Source organism: Taurulus bubalis, assembly GCF_910589615.1.
Source record: "Taurulus bubalis genome assembly, chromosome: 5".
Lineage (NCBI taxonomy): Eukaryota > Metazoa > Chordata > Actinopteri > Perciformes > Cottidae > Taurulus > Taurulus bubalis.
Genome location: NC_136593.1, coordinates 11,853,929 through 11,869,491, shown reverse-complemented (window position 1 = coordinate 11,869,491; position 15,563 = coordinate 11,853,929). Strand labels below are relative to the sequence as shown.

General features: G+C 38.8%; 2 protein-coding genes across 2 annotated transcripts; both read right to left on the bottom strand.

Annotated features, from left to right (window-relative positions):
• Window positions 1-294: 294 nt before the first annotated feature.
• Window positions 295-5,952, bottom strand: odad1 (outer dynein arm docking complex subunit 1; the record flags this gene model as incomplete). The annotated part of the gene is made up of 14 exons (XM_079218418.1): window positions 295-434; window positions 541-631; window positions 757-860; window positions 964-1,127; window positions 1,912-2,080; window positions 2,375-2,457; window positions 2,814-2,948; window positions 4,436-4,623; window positions 4,728-4,795; window positions 4,877-4,990; window positions 5,164-5,289; window positions 5,392-5,581; window positions 5,675-5,771; window positions 5,886-5,952. The coding sequence occupies 14 exons, from the start codon at window positions 5,950-5,952 to the stop codon at window positions 330-332; spliced, it is 1,701 nt and encodes a 566-aa protein (XP_079074544.1). The 3' UTR covers window positions 295-329.
• Window positions 5,953-7,659: 1,707 nt separating this feature from the next.
• tas1r3 (taste receptor, type 1, member 3) lies at window positions 7,660-11,595 on the bottom strand (the record flags this gene model as incomplete). The annotated part of the gene is made up of 8 exons (XM_079218505.1): window positions 11,357-11,595; window positions 10,926-11,226; window positions 10,318-10,674; window positions 9,807-10,226; window positions 9,512-9,715; window positions 9,229-9,349; window positions 8,351-8,721; window positions 7,660-8,253 (listed from the first exon to the last, which is right to left on the bottom strand). The coding sequence occupies exons 1-8, from the start codon at window positions 11,557-11,559 to the stop codon at window positions 7,660-7,662; spliced, it is 2,571 nt and encodes an 856-aa protein (XP_079074631.1). The 5' UTR covers window positions 11,560-11,595.
• Between the last annotated feature and the right edge of the window lie 3,968 nt (window positions 11,596-15,563).

The window sequence follows — 15,563 nt, the reverse complement described above, 5'->3', positions numbered from 1 at the left end:
ATAGTCAAAGCCAGATGGCAAGTCCCACATCAAAAGGACAGCTGGTTACCAGAATCTGAAAAGGCATCTTTATAGCTCCAAACCTAATTAGTTCCAACAAAACAAATCCCACCAACATACAGGCATTGTAAAAGGCAATGCTAATGATTCATCATAAAAGATGACATACATAACATAATTAAGCTTTAAATGCAACATTTAAAAATGGCCAATCAGGCTGGTTCCATCAGCGGCCGTGGCCTTCATTGATCTATATTAAGCTTCACAATAAAAGGAAGCCCTTCAGATGCAGATGACGAGGATTCCATTTTAAACATCAGGTCAATGTGTCAGATTAGTGCGTCCTCCAGCGAGCGTTGTCTGCCATCAAACAGCTGACTGATCTTTGAGGCTTTGGTTGCTGCCTGCCGGGCTGAACTCTCTTTCTGCAGAACCTATTATTCATATCCAGAAGAATAAACAAAGTACAGGACAAATATATCATGATGAAAAGCATAAACAATCATCAAGTCCATGATTGACACTTAGCGTTGCACTAACCCCTTTTAATATTCTTTTGCGAAGTTCCCCCTGTGACAGTGGTCGTTCTTCCTCATCAGTGACAGGAGACTCTTCAGCATCATGTTCCACACTGAGGAGTGACGTCCAACCAACACAGACACACTCATCAACATGATGTTCAAGGTGTTTAAATGTATGTATAGGTTTACTCATTATAAACACATGGGTATGAAATTGAATGGATAAAAGGCCAACCTGCTGATTGCAGGGTGAATGCTAACACTCTGCTGAAGCAGTTCTGGATTTTGACCCAAAAGGAATTTGGCCAAATCTTTTGGATTGTAGTCCTTTTCTAGATCCTGCAAAAGTCACAAATACAGAGACACATTACATTACATGGAAGTAATACAACAGGAACATTTGTAAGAAAAGTAAAGACAGAACCACAGGCTGACAGGTTACTTTAGAATTGAGGAAAGCTTGTATGGTGAGCAGCTCGTTGGTCTTCTGTTCCACAAGACCCAAGTAGGACATGATGTTGTTCTCACTGATCCCTGTGGAGGAGCCCAGTATATCCTCGATCCCTGAGCGGTCCCAATCCATTTTAGAAAAGATACTGTTCACCCCTGTGAGATGGGAAAGACCATATTAAGGAGTCTGTGTTTGCGTATGTGTGATTGAAATGTATACTTATATATCTGTAATGTTTTGATGAGTTTAAGGAACGTTTCCTGTAAAAAATATTTGAGGGAAAATAGGTTTTGCTTGAAAGAACTGCTCAAATCGAACCCATGTAATTATTCAGCGATTATCAATTCACTATTGGATATTGTTCTTTGTATGTGTTGAACTGCATGCTTGCCTGAAGACACATTTTTCATGTTCATCCAACTTGCTGAACACAGACTAAAAGACTGCAGGTTATGCTGCCTATTTATTGGAATTAATTAATTCAAATGAAATTAATAGAACGTTGTTCCTATTTCCCCTATAATTACGAATTATAAAACTGAAATCAATTGTTGCCAAACTAAGGTTGGGGGTTATGAGCTGAATACAACATCACAATATTTTGGACCTAATACTTAGATATCATTATGTAATGAGATTGTAGGGTTAACTATTGGTGCATTCACAAAATATTCATGACACTGAGATTTTGGATAAATTGTGATCATTAATGTGGATATAATGACTTAGTGGATTAAGGCAAATTATAGAACAGTCTAGTAAATCAGACAATTACATGACTCTACTAATGCAGCCTTTAAAACCAGGAAAAGACATTTCTGCAATATTAGGATATCAAAATATAGTATATATATATATAGTATGAGACAATACATTGTCTCATACAATATAATATTATTACAATATAATATTAATATATTTTCTCGCTGTATGCCAAACCTGTTTTGATCTGGTCCAGGATTTTGCGCATGATGCTGCCTTGGCTTTCGTAGTCTTCAGCTTGAGACTCGCTTTCCTTTTGTTGCTCCTCACTGTCTCTGAGCAGAGAGCGATGATCCTGCTCTTGTTGCAAACCTGCTACTCGAAATTGCTGTATCTCTGCTTGTGTCTGCAAATTCACACATTGACATTCAAATACATATATACACTTGGTGTGAACCAACACCACTGAATTCTAAATGCTCCCTTTCACTCACTCTAACTGCAGTTATATAAATGACCGCTTTAATTTAAGTTCCTAGAATTGTGTAAGAACTGTATAACTCTGGATGTTGAAGACCTTCATACTGGATGCTTGTAACCTTTGTGAACAAGGAATTAAGGATATCTGCTCTATTGTTGCACTGAATAGGAGTGTCGGTACATTTTGTGAACCGAAAGATTAGATAAAGAAAACACTCACCTTGCTAATATGATCTCTCAGTGCCTCTGCCTCATTGTTTTGCTCATTAACAAAGTTGAAGAGCGCAAAGTTCTGGTCTTCAACTACACAACAAAACAGCAATACAACAGAGAGACACATTTAAATCTCTTCAACTGAAACTGATTATTACAAAGTGGGACGTACAATTGATTTAGCCTGAGTGTTCCTCCAAAAGTGTATATATATATATAAAATATAATATAATATTTTGTCAAAGAAAAGAGATGTAATTATGGTGTCATTATTTATAAATCAACAACAAATATACAAGTAACATACATTTTTGTAACTCAGATCCTGTCATAACTTAAATGATGAAGACAAGTTTCAGAGCCAAAAGGACTGTAAAAAGTGTTGTGTTGTGTCGTGTTGTGTGTATGTGAGAGAGTCTGAAACAGTCTATGTTGGTAAGACGTACCCTGGATGAACCTGGTGACCAGCATGTCCAGGTTGTCCTCCCCTGTCACTGTCTGGATCCTCTCAAACACCTCCTCTAGAGCATCCAGCAACTCTTCCCCCGAGTCCATCCTCCTCGGCTCCTTCATCTCTGACACTTGGACAAACAAGCACCTTCATATCAGGATCATCATGAACCGTATATATATATATATATATATATATATATAAAACTTAAAATATATATATATATATACGGTTCTGATGATCCTGATCTTGACTCTGTCAGCATCAGGATCAGGCCTTTTTCTTAGCGGTATTCACATATTCCTCCTTTGACCAGCCTAAATCAACAATGCAAAATCTGTACATCAAACTCTCATTTATAGTGATTTTTCCTTTGTAATCAGTGCTGCTACTGGCAGAGATGCTCCCAAGTAAATTTTTGCACACACACACACAATGAAAAATTTTCCTTTCAGTTAAATTTAAAAAAATCAATATAGAAGACTAAGATTACTCAGGGTAACAGGAATATCATTAACATTATTGGGCATGCAGTAATAAGCCTCACCTATTTTTCAGTAACAGTTATGGTTAGTGTGTATAATTACACTGGGTCTCCAAATAACATCGTATAATCTACGATAATGTAACACATCCCTCTAGCCTCTCAAGGCAAGAGATGCTCACAAGTCATTTTTAGCAAGTCCATGTCAAGTCTCAAGTTATTGTGTGCGTGACTGAAGTGAGTCCCCATGTCTGACTCCTAGTGGCTGAAACAAGTTAACACATGCTGTGAAAAGTGTAGTATTTGGTTCTATCACAGTTGTGATGACTCCTCTGGTATCATTTAGAATCGTTAGAGCAATTGGGAACACCTGGGGGTGATTGAGGTCTGGTTGCAGCTGGCTGCCTCCTCTCTGGCTGACCATCCACTCTGCTGCAGTTTGGTTATGCTGCTATACTCTGTTGTATCGCTTTCATGTACCTTTTCAACACCCGCACCCACATCTTCCATTCAAGCACACTAATAACCACGCCCCATGTTTCAAAGACTTAAGTTAACCCTTTGATTTGGTGTAGATTGCTTTAATTTCTTAAATAAAGCTTCTTTTGTTAATTGTTCATATGGCGTGTCTGTCTTCTGTTATGGTTACTTGGGCCACGTAATAACACATTGTTCAAGGACTCTCTGGCAGGACAGACTGTACAGTTGCAATGCTATGGTGTTTTGCCAGTATACAGTTTGGCACAGACAGGGAATGATGAATAGATGTTGATAAGTCAAACACATTTCCTCTATGTTTTTACATAAAATTGAGATCTGCATTGTCCAGGGTTCTAAGTTATTGTGTCTTTTTTCACATTCTTAATGTGGCTACATCAGGCTTTTGAATCATCTTAAGATAATGTTATAAGGATCTTATATTTGTATTACATGTAGACCACATTGGATATCGCATAAGACCATGCCGGGGCATTCATAAAGCAAAAGCTGATAATTGGTGGGACTCTCCACAGAATACACATTGAATAATCACTGCCAAGCGTTATTATCGTCGCTAACAGTTTTGCCATTATCATAATTAGCAATATTGTCCAAACAGCAATATTAGCTGCAACACAGTGGCTGTTTCTTACGTTGTTTGTGTCCCATCTCATGGCCCTCATCCTGCCCGCTCCTCTCGCTGTACTTGGTGGTCATAAACTCCTTCAGGCTGAACTCATGTGCAATAACCCTCTCCAGTTCCTTCATCTCAATGTTGTACTGGGCGAGGTCCTTCACTGCCTTCTCCCTCATCATGGTCATCTTGGACTGAGCCTCCACCCTGAAGTACAAAGGTTTATAAATAATCCAAAAACCAAGATAATGACGTGCATATCATTTTGATTTGTGTAATAAATATTATTACACAACCGTCTGAAATCTGACCTGGCATCGTAGGCAACAGTTGACAGGTTGACAACTTCTCCGATTTTCTTGCGGACATCGTAAAGTTCCTACAACACACAAACAACAGCGACGTGTGGATAACCAGTTTGCGAACATGTCTTTGAATCATGTATAGTGTGACCTCTGACCTTATCCAGCTTGTTGTGTAGTTGCTGGAAACGGATGCGCTCTATATGATGTGTCTGCAGCTCCTCTCTCAGGTGGCTGTTTTTGGTCAGCTGCTCATTGAAGCGAGTCAAGGACTGGAGGGGATATAGACCATTAACAAACTTAAAAATAAATATAAAATAAGTATTTGTGAAGATATGCTATGCACTGTAGAAACTGACCAAGAACAACAATATAACTTGATAACATGATCATATTTGGAGATCCTTTTTCAAGGTATTTTGTGAGAATGACTTTCACAACTCACTCTGTCCAGTTTGTATTCCAGAGTGCGTATGGCCTTCTGAGTCCGCCGTAACTCAGACTTTTGTGTATCCCCAGTACTGACCTCCCCTTTCCTCAAATCTGCCAGCTTCAACTCAGTGTTTGTAATCTGATGACATTACAGACACATGACATAAACTGTGGTTTGTGAACAAAAAAACAGTAAACATGAAATGTATAGTATCATATAGAGTGAACGGACAAAATTCACCTCTTTCTCTAGCTCTTTTTGACACTGCTTTTCGCTCCACAGCTCCTCCTCTAACACGTCTCTCTGCTCCAGCAGAGCACGAAGACTCTGAGTGTCCTCACTGTCCTGATGTTGGCGTGACAAGCTTTTACATGCACCAAGGTTTCTATGCAGGTTCTCCTTCTCCTTCAGTAGCTTCTCTATCTCGTGCCTTCATCCACATCACAATAACAACCAATCAGACAAATAAAAAAACCCACACATACAGAGTTGACAATGTGATGTAGGCGTAGTGCTTATTCACTGTTGTTTGCGGATCTGCTCCCGGGCCTGAATGTTGTAAGCCTGCCGATCTCCTTCCATGATTCTGAACTGTCTCTGCAGTTTTGCTATCTCTGATTCTGCTTTGAAGAAAAATCATATGCACATTATAACTGTTTCAACCATGCAACTGGCAAAATGTTATTACTAAGAGAGCATCAATATCTAGTTGATAGCAACATAACCAACATTACCTGTACCATCAATATCCATCTCACTGTTGTCTGAGCGGGCACTAGTGGCCAATCTTCCACGTGACATGGTTACACTGGGCTTTACCAGGGAAAAGATGAAAAGTAAATTGACGTTGTTTGCGGAAAATATTGACATGTGAAAATGACTTGTGGAAATGTAATTTTCCTCTGACCATTAACTTAATTCCAACCTAATCTCATATTCATCTTTCAAACCTCAAGCTAAATGAGACTAAATTAGTTAGACATATTTTCTTTCATTGATTATCTGGAAGCAGCATTCGATTAACATTTATCTTGGTCAGCATATTACATCACAAGAGTACGATTTAGGATTGGAGGGGAAATACAAGTAACCTATTATTAAGTGGTAGTTTAAGTGGGGAAATGCTACATGAACATATCAATCAAACCTCGGTATTTAAATCTAGGTGCAAGATAATCTTACTCGCAGAACAGCTAATCCAAGGCATGATATTAATTTATAAAACAGACAGGTCCTCAAATCGAGGATACCCACAACGCGCATTAATAACACAGGGTTAGATAACTAGTTAGCTAAACCAAACAAAGTAGCCATGATTCTTGCTAGCTGTTATGGACAACTTGAAATATGTATCTTGGTTATAGTTAGCTAGCATATGAAAGGTGTCTAAAATGCTTGTAAGGACAAATAAGAATATATCTCACCAGTTTAATGTTTAATAAATAAACCCCCCAGTGCCACCACGCAGGACACAGGCTCACTGCAGCCTGAGTTGTTAGCAACCGTTGCTAAGTGTCCTGGGACCGGAAGTCCCGCATGGCCAGGTTGAGTAAAGAGGTCCGAGTACGTTTTGAGAATTTGTTTTAAAAAACGGAAAAGAAAAGCCGTCTTCCCGTTTATTTTTATTTTTTTTATGTGTGAATGAATCCATAAACAGGAAAAGAAAAGTCGTTTTCCTGTTTTGTATATGTGAATGAATCAATAAACAGGTAAAAAGCAAAATCAGGTGAAACAAAAGTAAGAGTATTTTAAGTAAGTAAGATTATTATACATATTATATACATATTATATACACATTCTATTATGCAAGCACATAGCAGGGTAACATTACAATAAATATTTAAATATGAATAAATAAGTAAGAACACTCAGAGTGAAAGTGTTTCCCTTGATATTTGATATGTATGGTTTATTTAATCTAAAGCACATATTTACATTGTATTTCTACATAATTTCATATCCCCGCATGTCTACGTGGAAGAATGAGCATGTGTTGATTGTTTGGCAATAAATAATGTTAGTTAAAAAATATAGAGAGATTTTTTTTTTTTTACCTTCACTATATCATCACATCATCACTGCACCTTCATCACTATCACTGTTGTTGTCATCATTCACTGATCGGGGATCAAACCCTGGCCCCTCTTGCTGTGAGGTGACAGTGCTATGGCCACTACACCACCGTGCATCCCTCACCCCACAGGATATGTAGTTAAAATGGCCTCCAAGCCTCCAACTTGCTTTATATTGTATAGACATGGCAATGTTAGTAATGTTAACAAGACATTTTTACCCTTTATTATAATGGAAAAATTACAAAATGCAAAATTAAGTTATTTTTTCACCATAACACATTCATATTACACTATAGGAGCCATACTGTCGGCCTCGACTAGTTTGTGACACTCAGTTACATTCTGTCCCCATATAAAGCATGCAGATGTACAATTTACAAGATATGACTGGTAGAAATACCTTGAGTTTGTATTTATAAAACTGCACTTAAGTTTATTGTCCTGCCTCTGTCTGTGGCTGTGGTTCTTCCTGAGCTTGTGTTACTGGAGCACCCTCCAGGAAGGTACAAAAGTGCTCTGCTGTATTGAGCTCAGGCTTTCTCAACAGCAAGTGACATTTTGGGAAGTAGTAGGCTGCCACTAATCCCAAGTTGCCTGCCAGGGTGAAAGAAACATGGACTATAGTACTGTTCTTCTGATTCAAACCTATGTAGATTGGAATAAAGGCCACCCAAATCACACAGTAGAACAAAGACGAAAAGGTGATGTCCCTGGCGAGGTTATATTGATGAAGTGGCTTTGCTGCCATGAAGGTGCACATGAATGATATAAGGGCCATTGCGCCATTAAAACCTTGTATTACAGCAAATCCAGACAAGGGTAACATTGGACATGCCATAAATGCTGTCTCAAAGTCTATTTTCATGTTTGCCATATACTCTGACAGCGAAGGCCCTTCCTGAACAAACCAGCCACAGAGACCAGCCTGCACTGCACAGCAGGCCACCACAAACAGCCAGCTTCCAGGGCCTCTTAGTATGTGCAGGTGAGTTGTGGCCATCTTTGGGAACTCAGTCACGTACAGGATCTGTTTAAAAAGAAAAGTTTTCAACCAGATTACAATGTGTGCTCTTATTTTGTCCAACAGTTGTCTACATTATTGTATTTTATCTGTCATTCCTTACCTGCAGTGAGATGGACGTGATAATGGAGAGGGCCACTGTTTGGAAAATAGAGACAAGGGGCAGCTGAATACGACACACCACGTCCCCTGGATGCCCCAGGAAGAGCAGCAGACTGAGGCAAGCTCCCATCAGGCTAAGCAGAGCCACAAAACTCAGGGCTCCCCCAGAGGCTGTTACCAACAGGGTCCTCCGGTGTTTCAGGAACACAACACCCACTGAAATCTGACATACCAGGAGCAGCACCACAGCCAGTGTAATTTCCAGAGCCTCATCCGTGTCCCAGGACAAAAAGAAAAAGATGGGCTCAGTGCAAATATTGCTGCGGTCAGAAGACCATGTACGACCAGGGCACTCTGTGCACTGGATGTCGTCTATAAGTAAGAAAACACAACATGACATTTGGTTTGATTAACAGGCACACCATCTACCACTCTCATGTCTGTGTATTACATTTGGAGATGCAGCCAGCAGCTGATTGGCTTAGTTTAGCACTAAAGGCTGGAGGCAGGAGGAAACAGATAGCCTGGCTATTTTTTAATGTAATACAAATCTGCCTACTAGCACCTCCAAAGCTCACTAAGTAACATGTTAAATTGTTTGTCAAATCTGTTCAAAAACTGAAACGGGAAAATGGGAAGTTGTTTTAGGCAGATTATGTTTGGACAGAGCCAAGCTAGCTTGTTTTGTGCTGTCTCCAGTCTTTATGTTGAGCTAAACAAACCGGCTGCTGGCTGCAGGCTGCAGTCTTTCAATTACCTTACGGACTTGAGAGTGATATGAATCTTCTCATTTAGCCGCTGGTTTAGCAAAAAAGATTTCTTGAAATGCTCCACTATTACATTAAATAAGGATCAAGTATTTGACAGATACCACATTACCTGCATTTCTCTGGTAGGTTCCTGCCATACAGTCGATACAATCATAACAGCAGGAATGGAAGCCTTTGACTCTGCGGACCTGGCCTTCCTCACACTTTGCTGAACAGGTGGACTGAGGAACCTGCAAAAGTTGTGCCATTAAAGTTAAGATTGTTATGGTAACAATTACAACATTTCAGGAAACCAAACTGGATTACGATCAGGTGGAAGATAAACCACAAAGTTTTTAAAGTATACACGTTCAGAAGTTTATGACGATTTCTTAATAGATTGCTGAAATTACCTCAGAATTTGGAGTGTGCCACTTGAAGAGGGTTTTGTTGATGGACAGTTTACCATTAAAATTTCCAACAGCTACAAAGTCTAAACCCGAAGCTTTCCAGACCCACTCAATCATATCGTATCCGATGTTTGGGTTGCCATCACTGTCAAACTTTAAATGTGTGCCATTTAGGTCTACAGAAGTATTCTTTAAAACCTCCAACAGCTGCAAAAGAAGATTGTATTCTTAAATTAATCTCAATGTTGTTAAAACATCAAAATCACTTATATAGCACACCAAAAGAAAAATAAATCACCTTCCAGGGAAGGATTTTGGTTTTAGGGACCTGCATACAGGCAGTTGAATTGCAACCCAGCAGGTTGTGCAGGGCCTGTGCCACACTGTAGATGGCAGCATACACACTGAAAGCTGTGCGTTTTACACTGGAGGATGTCATTATGCTAATATTAGCAGGTGACAGGTTCCAACATTGTGGGCAGGGATTGTCACGAAAGCCTGTGGTATTTTGTGCTCGAGGAGTAGTCTTTTCCCTCTCTTCACTCAGTTTGCTGAAGAGCTTCTCTGTGTAGGCAGTGAGCAGGTCCAGGTTCTGTGTCTGGTCCATGAATCCAATGATTGTGCCGACTGTTTGGATATTGGGGAGCGTAGTCAGTCGAGTACTGAGGGCCCAACTTGTGCTGGCAATCCACACAGCAGTTATATTCCTCCTGATGACCTGGATTGGATTGGATTGGATCATTGGTAGTGAATTGAATACAATCTATCCACCAAGTACATGTAATACTTGTCTAAAGTGCTTTACTAACCCCTTTAAAAAAGATCTCAGCTTGCACTGGGACAGAAAAGACCACTACCACCTCAACTTTGGTTGCTATGATACTGTTGATGATGGTATCTATCGCTGATTCAGGGTCAGTATACACTGGAACCAGTCCCTGATAGGCCACACAGACAGACATATTTTCTGCTGCTTTGGAGAATTCCTGGACTCCTCGTTGCCCATACTCCTCTCCACTGCCCACCACTGCCACCCAGGTCCAGTTGAACTGCTTCAGCAGATGCACCATGACGTCCACTTGCCATTTGTCACTGGGCACCGTACGGAAGAATGACGGGTAGAGAAGCTTGTTACTGAATTTGTCACTGGTGGCACCGAAGCTTACCTGAAGTGAGAAAGGTTGTATTACACCACCTTTGAATTTTACCCCACTGATTCTCCATTATTGAAATACAAGGCCTGATGCACATTTACTGCGGTTGCAGATAATTGCCCAGCAAGTGGGCAGTTGTTCTTTATTTAATTATAGTGTAAAAAATGACAAAGCAGTTACTGATTGACAATAATGAAGAACAAATTAATATTTCTCTATGATACAGCTTGCGTTGTAGGACGTGAATGTGTTTGTTGCCAAACCTGCGGCATCAGAAAGAATCCCAGGAGCTTTCCAATGACCGACACCATTTCTGAGGTAAGAGGACCAATCACGGCTGATATGCTGGTCTCATAGTTTGTGTAATTACACAACACAGATAGCGTTTTGTTCGATTTTTCAGTGAGGAAAGACATGGTGGGCTTCACAATGACGGCAGATTGTCTGCATGTATCATAGATTTCATAACCCAACTTGATGCCAGGGAGTAGAATTTGGTTTGCATTGATCTCATCCACTGCATATTTCATAACGATAACGAGGCCCAGTCCAAATTCATCTAAACTGTGAAACCACAAGCAGATAAAAAGCAAAGTAAAAGCCTTGTTAGATGGGTAAAACATACATATTTGTGCAGAATCTCAAATAATAGGGTGATTATTTACCAAAAATGCTGTTTTTCACAATCTCTTACCTTTCACAGCTGATGTTGTTCGGCTCCGTCCTCTGGCTGAGGTTGCTGGAGAGCTGGTTAATGGGAAAGAGCCCTCCGAGCATAATGTCCCCAGACAAATGGAAAAGACTGGTAGAAATGTTGTGGAACCATTCAGGTGGATTCTCAGTGCAGCTCAGTCTGAATGCGTAGCACAATACCAGCAGAGTGAAAGGTGCAGCCATGATGTAGATACTGAGAGACTGAAGCTAAAGTAATGAGAACAGCATGCATATGTGTCAGTACATCATTTGTTGTATGCAAACTCACCTGAAACCTCGAAAGTAACATTGGTTCAATGGGCCCCTCCCCTTACCGGCCACTTTGAGGTCTAATACCAAGTGACGGCAAATCATCTCAAATGATCCGTATAATATTTCAAACACATTTCCGTTTGTGGTTTAAAATGGGATGACATTTTATAATAAAGATATTTTTTTACTAATGTTATCAGAAAAAGTAATAGCTGTAGCATTAATTACACCATTATTGTGATCATATCTAGATAAAATAGAACCTTAATTCGGAAGGAATTGTGAATGATAGCATCTTCTTTAATGACACTATTGTCTAATTTGTCAGGGGATGCAATGAAGAAGGAAGGATTCACTCTGCACCTGTGTGTGTGTGTGTGTGTGTGTGTGTGTGTGTGTGTGTGTGTGTGTGTGTGTGTGTGTGTGTGTGTGTGTGTGTGTGTGTGTGTGTGTGAGAGAGAGAGTGTGTATATGTGTGTCGTGCATGTGGTGTTCATCTTTCCGGAGCATTTTCCTGACATTTGCTTGTGGCTTGCTCTTTGATTCTCTTTGGTCTAACTATTTGTCGGGAGATGAGCGCAGTAAATGCTGTTTTACCTTCTAATCATGAGTTGTTATCACAGCAAAAGCTCACATTTATCACTTTTCAAATGATAGTTTTTGTGGGTGGCTTATCATGTCATTTTTTAGGGAAAATGTATCCTACATTATAACCATAAATAAGTGTCAAGTTTAATACAGTTGAAGCTCATAATATGATGTATGTTTACAATCTTTTGTATTGAATGTTTTTATTTAAATGCTGTATTTGTTTTGCATTCACCTCAGTGTTGCTTTTGTAGGAACATTTGCATGCAACACTAAATGATTGTTATCCATATAAGGATATTGATATATTTCCTCCCAAGATATTTGCATGAACCTACAGACATACAGCATATTGAACACGCTGTAATATTTGTGTGACAGGTCCAGGCTACTTATTTCAAAGGTGTTGGTCGAAGAACTTTGAAAACCGCATAGCTTCTTTGTTTACAAGTTTTAACATGTATAGTCCGACAACAATTAAAGTGGTGAAATAAGAACAAATGTGAGATACTTATATTTTTCATAAATGTTTCTTTAGATTATAATTAGGTTCTTCTCAATTAAAACTGAGTTTAATTATCAAAATTAAACCAGCTGTCTTGTCCAGAGGGTCAAAGACATATTCAGCACACTTTTCTCAAAGGCCTTTACTAATCTTAAGCAAATATTTAAATGTGCAAACTGCCTTTTCAGCCGTCTTGTTAACATAACACTGCTCAGAGTCACTGTACTCATCGGTCAATTTCTGTTATGCTTTTTATGTAATTTTTCAGGAAAGTCATAAGATGTTTTTATAACAAGTGAAAATTCTACCTTACATGTTATGATATAGTGGAAAGTGCACGGCTCCACATCTTGAGCAGTATCGGGTGCACGGGTCCACGGGAGTACCAAGGACACTCACAGTCCTTCAAAGTAGCAGCACGCACTGATATAGTGTCTTTTGCTTCTAGCTGTAGCATATTCATATTTTTCCCACAATAAACAAAAAAAGTGGGCTTCTTTTCTGCTGATTTTACATGACATGTGCATCCTCTTGTACAGTAAGAATATTTTAAATCTGCACAGTCTCAAACAAAGGCTAAATATGAGAACAATAAGATAAGGTATATGAAGTTAACATCATATGACACAGGATAAACATGTTACAGTACCTAATTAATTGCAGCACAATGACAGAATTATAGATGGTGATGAAACAAAAACCTGCGTCATTGTATGATACATGGAAGACTTGGCTTTTGTTCCTGAGCATTTCTCTTTGATGTTAGCAAACCCTTTCGTACAAAGTCCCAAACAGAGTCAATGGAGGAAGTGTTTTGTCTGCCTCACATGGCCAAACGTATTCTTATGAATCACACTTGAACACAAGATTCTCATTCGATTAATAGGTCAAGAATTAGTTGCCAAACAGGACAGAGCAAGCGTCAGTGCAAAGCAATTACCCTGCACACCTTAATGTTACTTGAATTTACAACCACTTACACTTTTAGTTGTCATTTCCTAATGATTTGACTGTCAAGTGCATTTTTTTTACATTGGTTTCAAAGTGTTGTTGTTTATGTGGAAAAATGCTACATAGATATATTTGTCTTTTGTCTTAATTATTGACTTGACATTTTATAACCTATTTTTTGTTAATTGAATGTGGCCTTTTTCCATTAGATTTCATGTCATATCACAATCTAGAATTAAAGTTTCCCACTAACAGTTTTGCATTTACCAATAAACATTTATCTCAAAACACCTTTGTTTGTTGGGATTGTGCACTGCTGCAGGTACTTGTAATTATATGTGATTGCAACTTTTCTGTACTGTCTTTTGAGGTGAACCAGACTGCTTCAAAAACATATCAGTTACAGGAAGGGTTTGTTCAGGGACATAAAGACGGCATTCTGTTGCCTATCCTGTTAGTCATCTTGACGTAAGAAGACCGGTGATGACACTCAAGGTTTTTAGTACAGCCTGTCCACTCGTTCCACCTACAGATCGTTCCTATAAAACAAGCTGGGAATTCAAGATTTAAGGTTCAACCCTCTCTGAATAATGTGAACAACATTATTTTCAGAAACATTTGATATTGCTTCCAAGTCTCTGACTTGATCTTGTGTTGGCTCAGTGTTTCTGCTCTGTTCTTGTATACAGACAGTGGATTTAGATTAACATCTTGTTTTTGTTTAAGCAGGTTTCTTTCTCAAGCATGAATTCACCTTTTGCCTTGTTGTGTGTCGTGCTACGAACACTTCAATTGATGATTTGTAGCAGCATCACACACACGCAAACATACCTGTCTGTTTTGTTTCAAGGTTTTAACTTGACACACTTAATAGAAAAATAATTGGGACATGGACAATCTCTATTATTACTGCTACTAAAATAAGTAAGCTTCCTCTGGATTGTTCAGAACAGTAAATACATGTTAATAATGTTGTGGTGTAGACCTGGTAAATGGAGTGTCATCAGTAGGATGAATGCTGGTTAACCCAAAATTACAGGGTTATTAAAAAAATGTCATGCAAATAGTTGTTTTTATACGTCTCAGTTTTGTAATATTGGTTGTATATTGATTTCTGCTTCAATCGCAATACAATGGAATTTTGCAAAAGCAACATATTTCTCAGATGTTGACATATGTCAACTGTTTTCATAGAAGCTCTCGACTGAAAATGAATCTCAATTTCTACATATACTCTATGTGTATCAACGTTATATGGTTCGTGACACATTTGCTGTTTCAAAACTGCACCCTCAAAGACGTTGGTAACTACTAAAAATGTAAGTTAAAATAAGTATGTTGCTTTTGATTTCACACATTTGACCCATCCACTTTGATCTCCTCCGTATACGCAGACAGACGTAGACTCTGATTAAACATATTTCTGAGTACATTTTAGGAGACCTGCCTAAAAACCAATAGCAGAGTATTCCGTGGAGAAAGTTATTTGGGTTAATTATGTACACACAACATCTGCTATAACTATAACTAATGTTTATTTTCAACATAAATTAATCAGGAGATATTTTTCTCCACTAATTAATTAAAAGATTACACCACCAATTTAGTGTTGCACTTATTACATGCATTTTGCTTCCTTTTCAAAACGTGGCAGCTACATGACCCACAATGCAACTTGACCACACCGCAGATAGTTCAGTCTCCAAAGATATCACATAACTTACAATAAATAGGTCAAGAAGATGCAGCAAAGTCTCACCTTTTAGGAAAATGTATCCATCAAATCTGTGGAGGTTTGGCTTGAATAATGACTTAAATGATGATCGATTATCAATAGCTGTAGATAAATTGATTAAATGGTGCTGCTCTGATGTAAATAAAATGTCCCTGA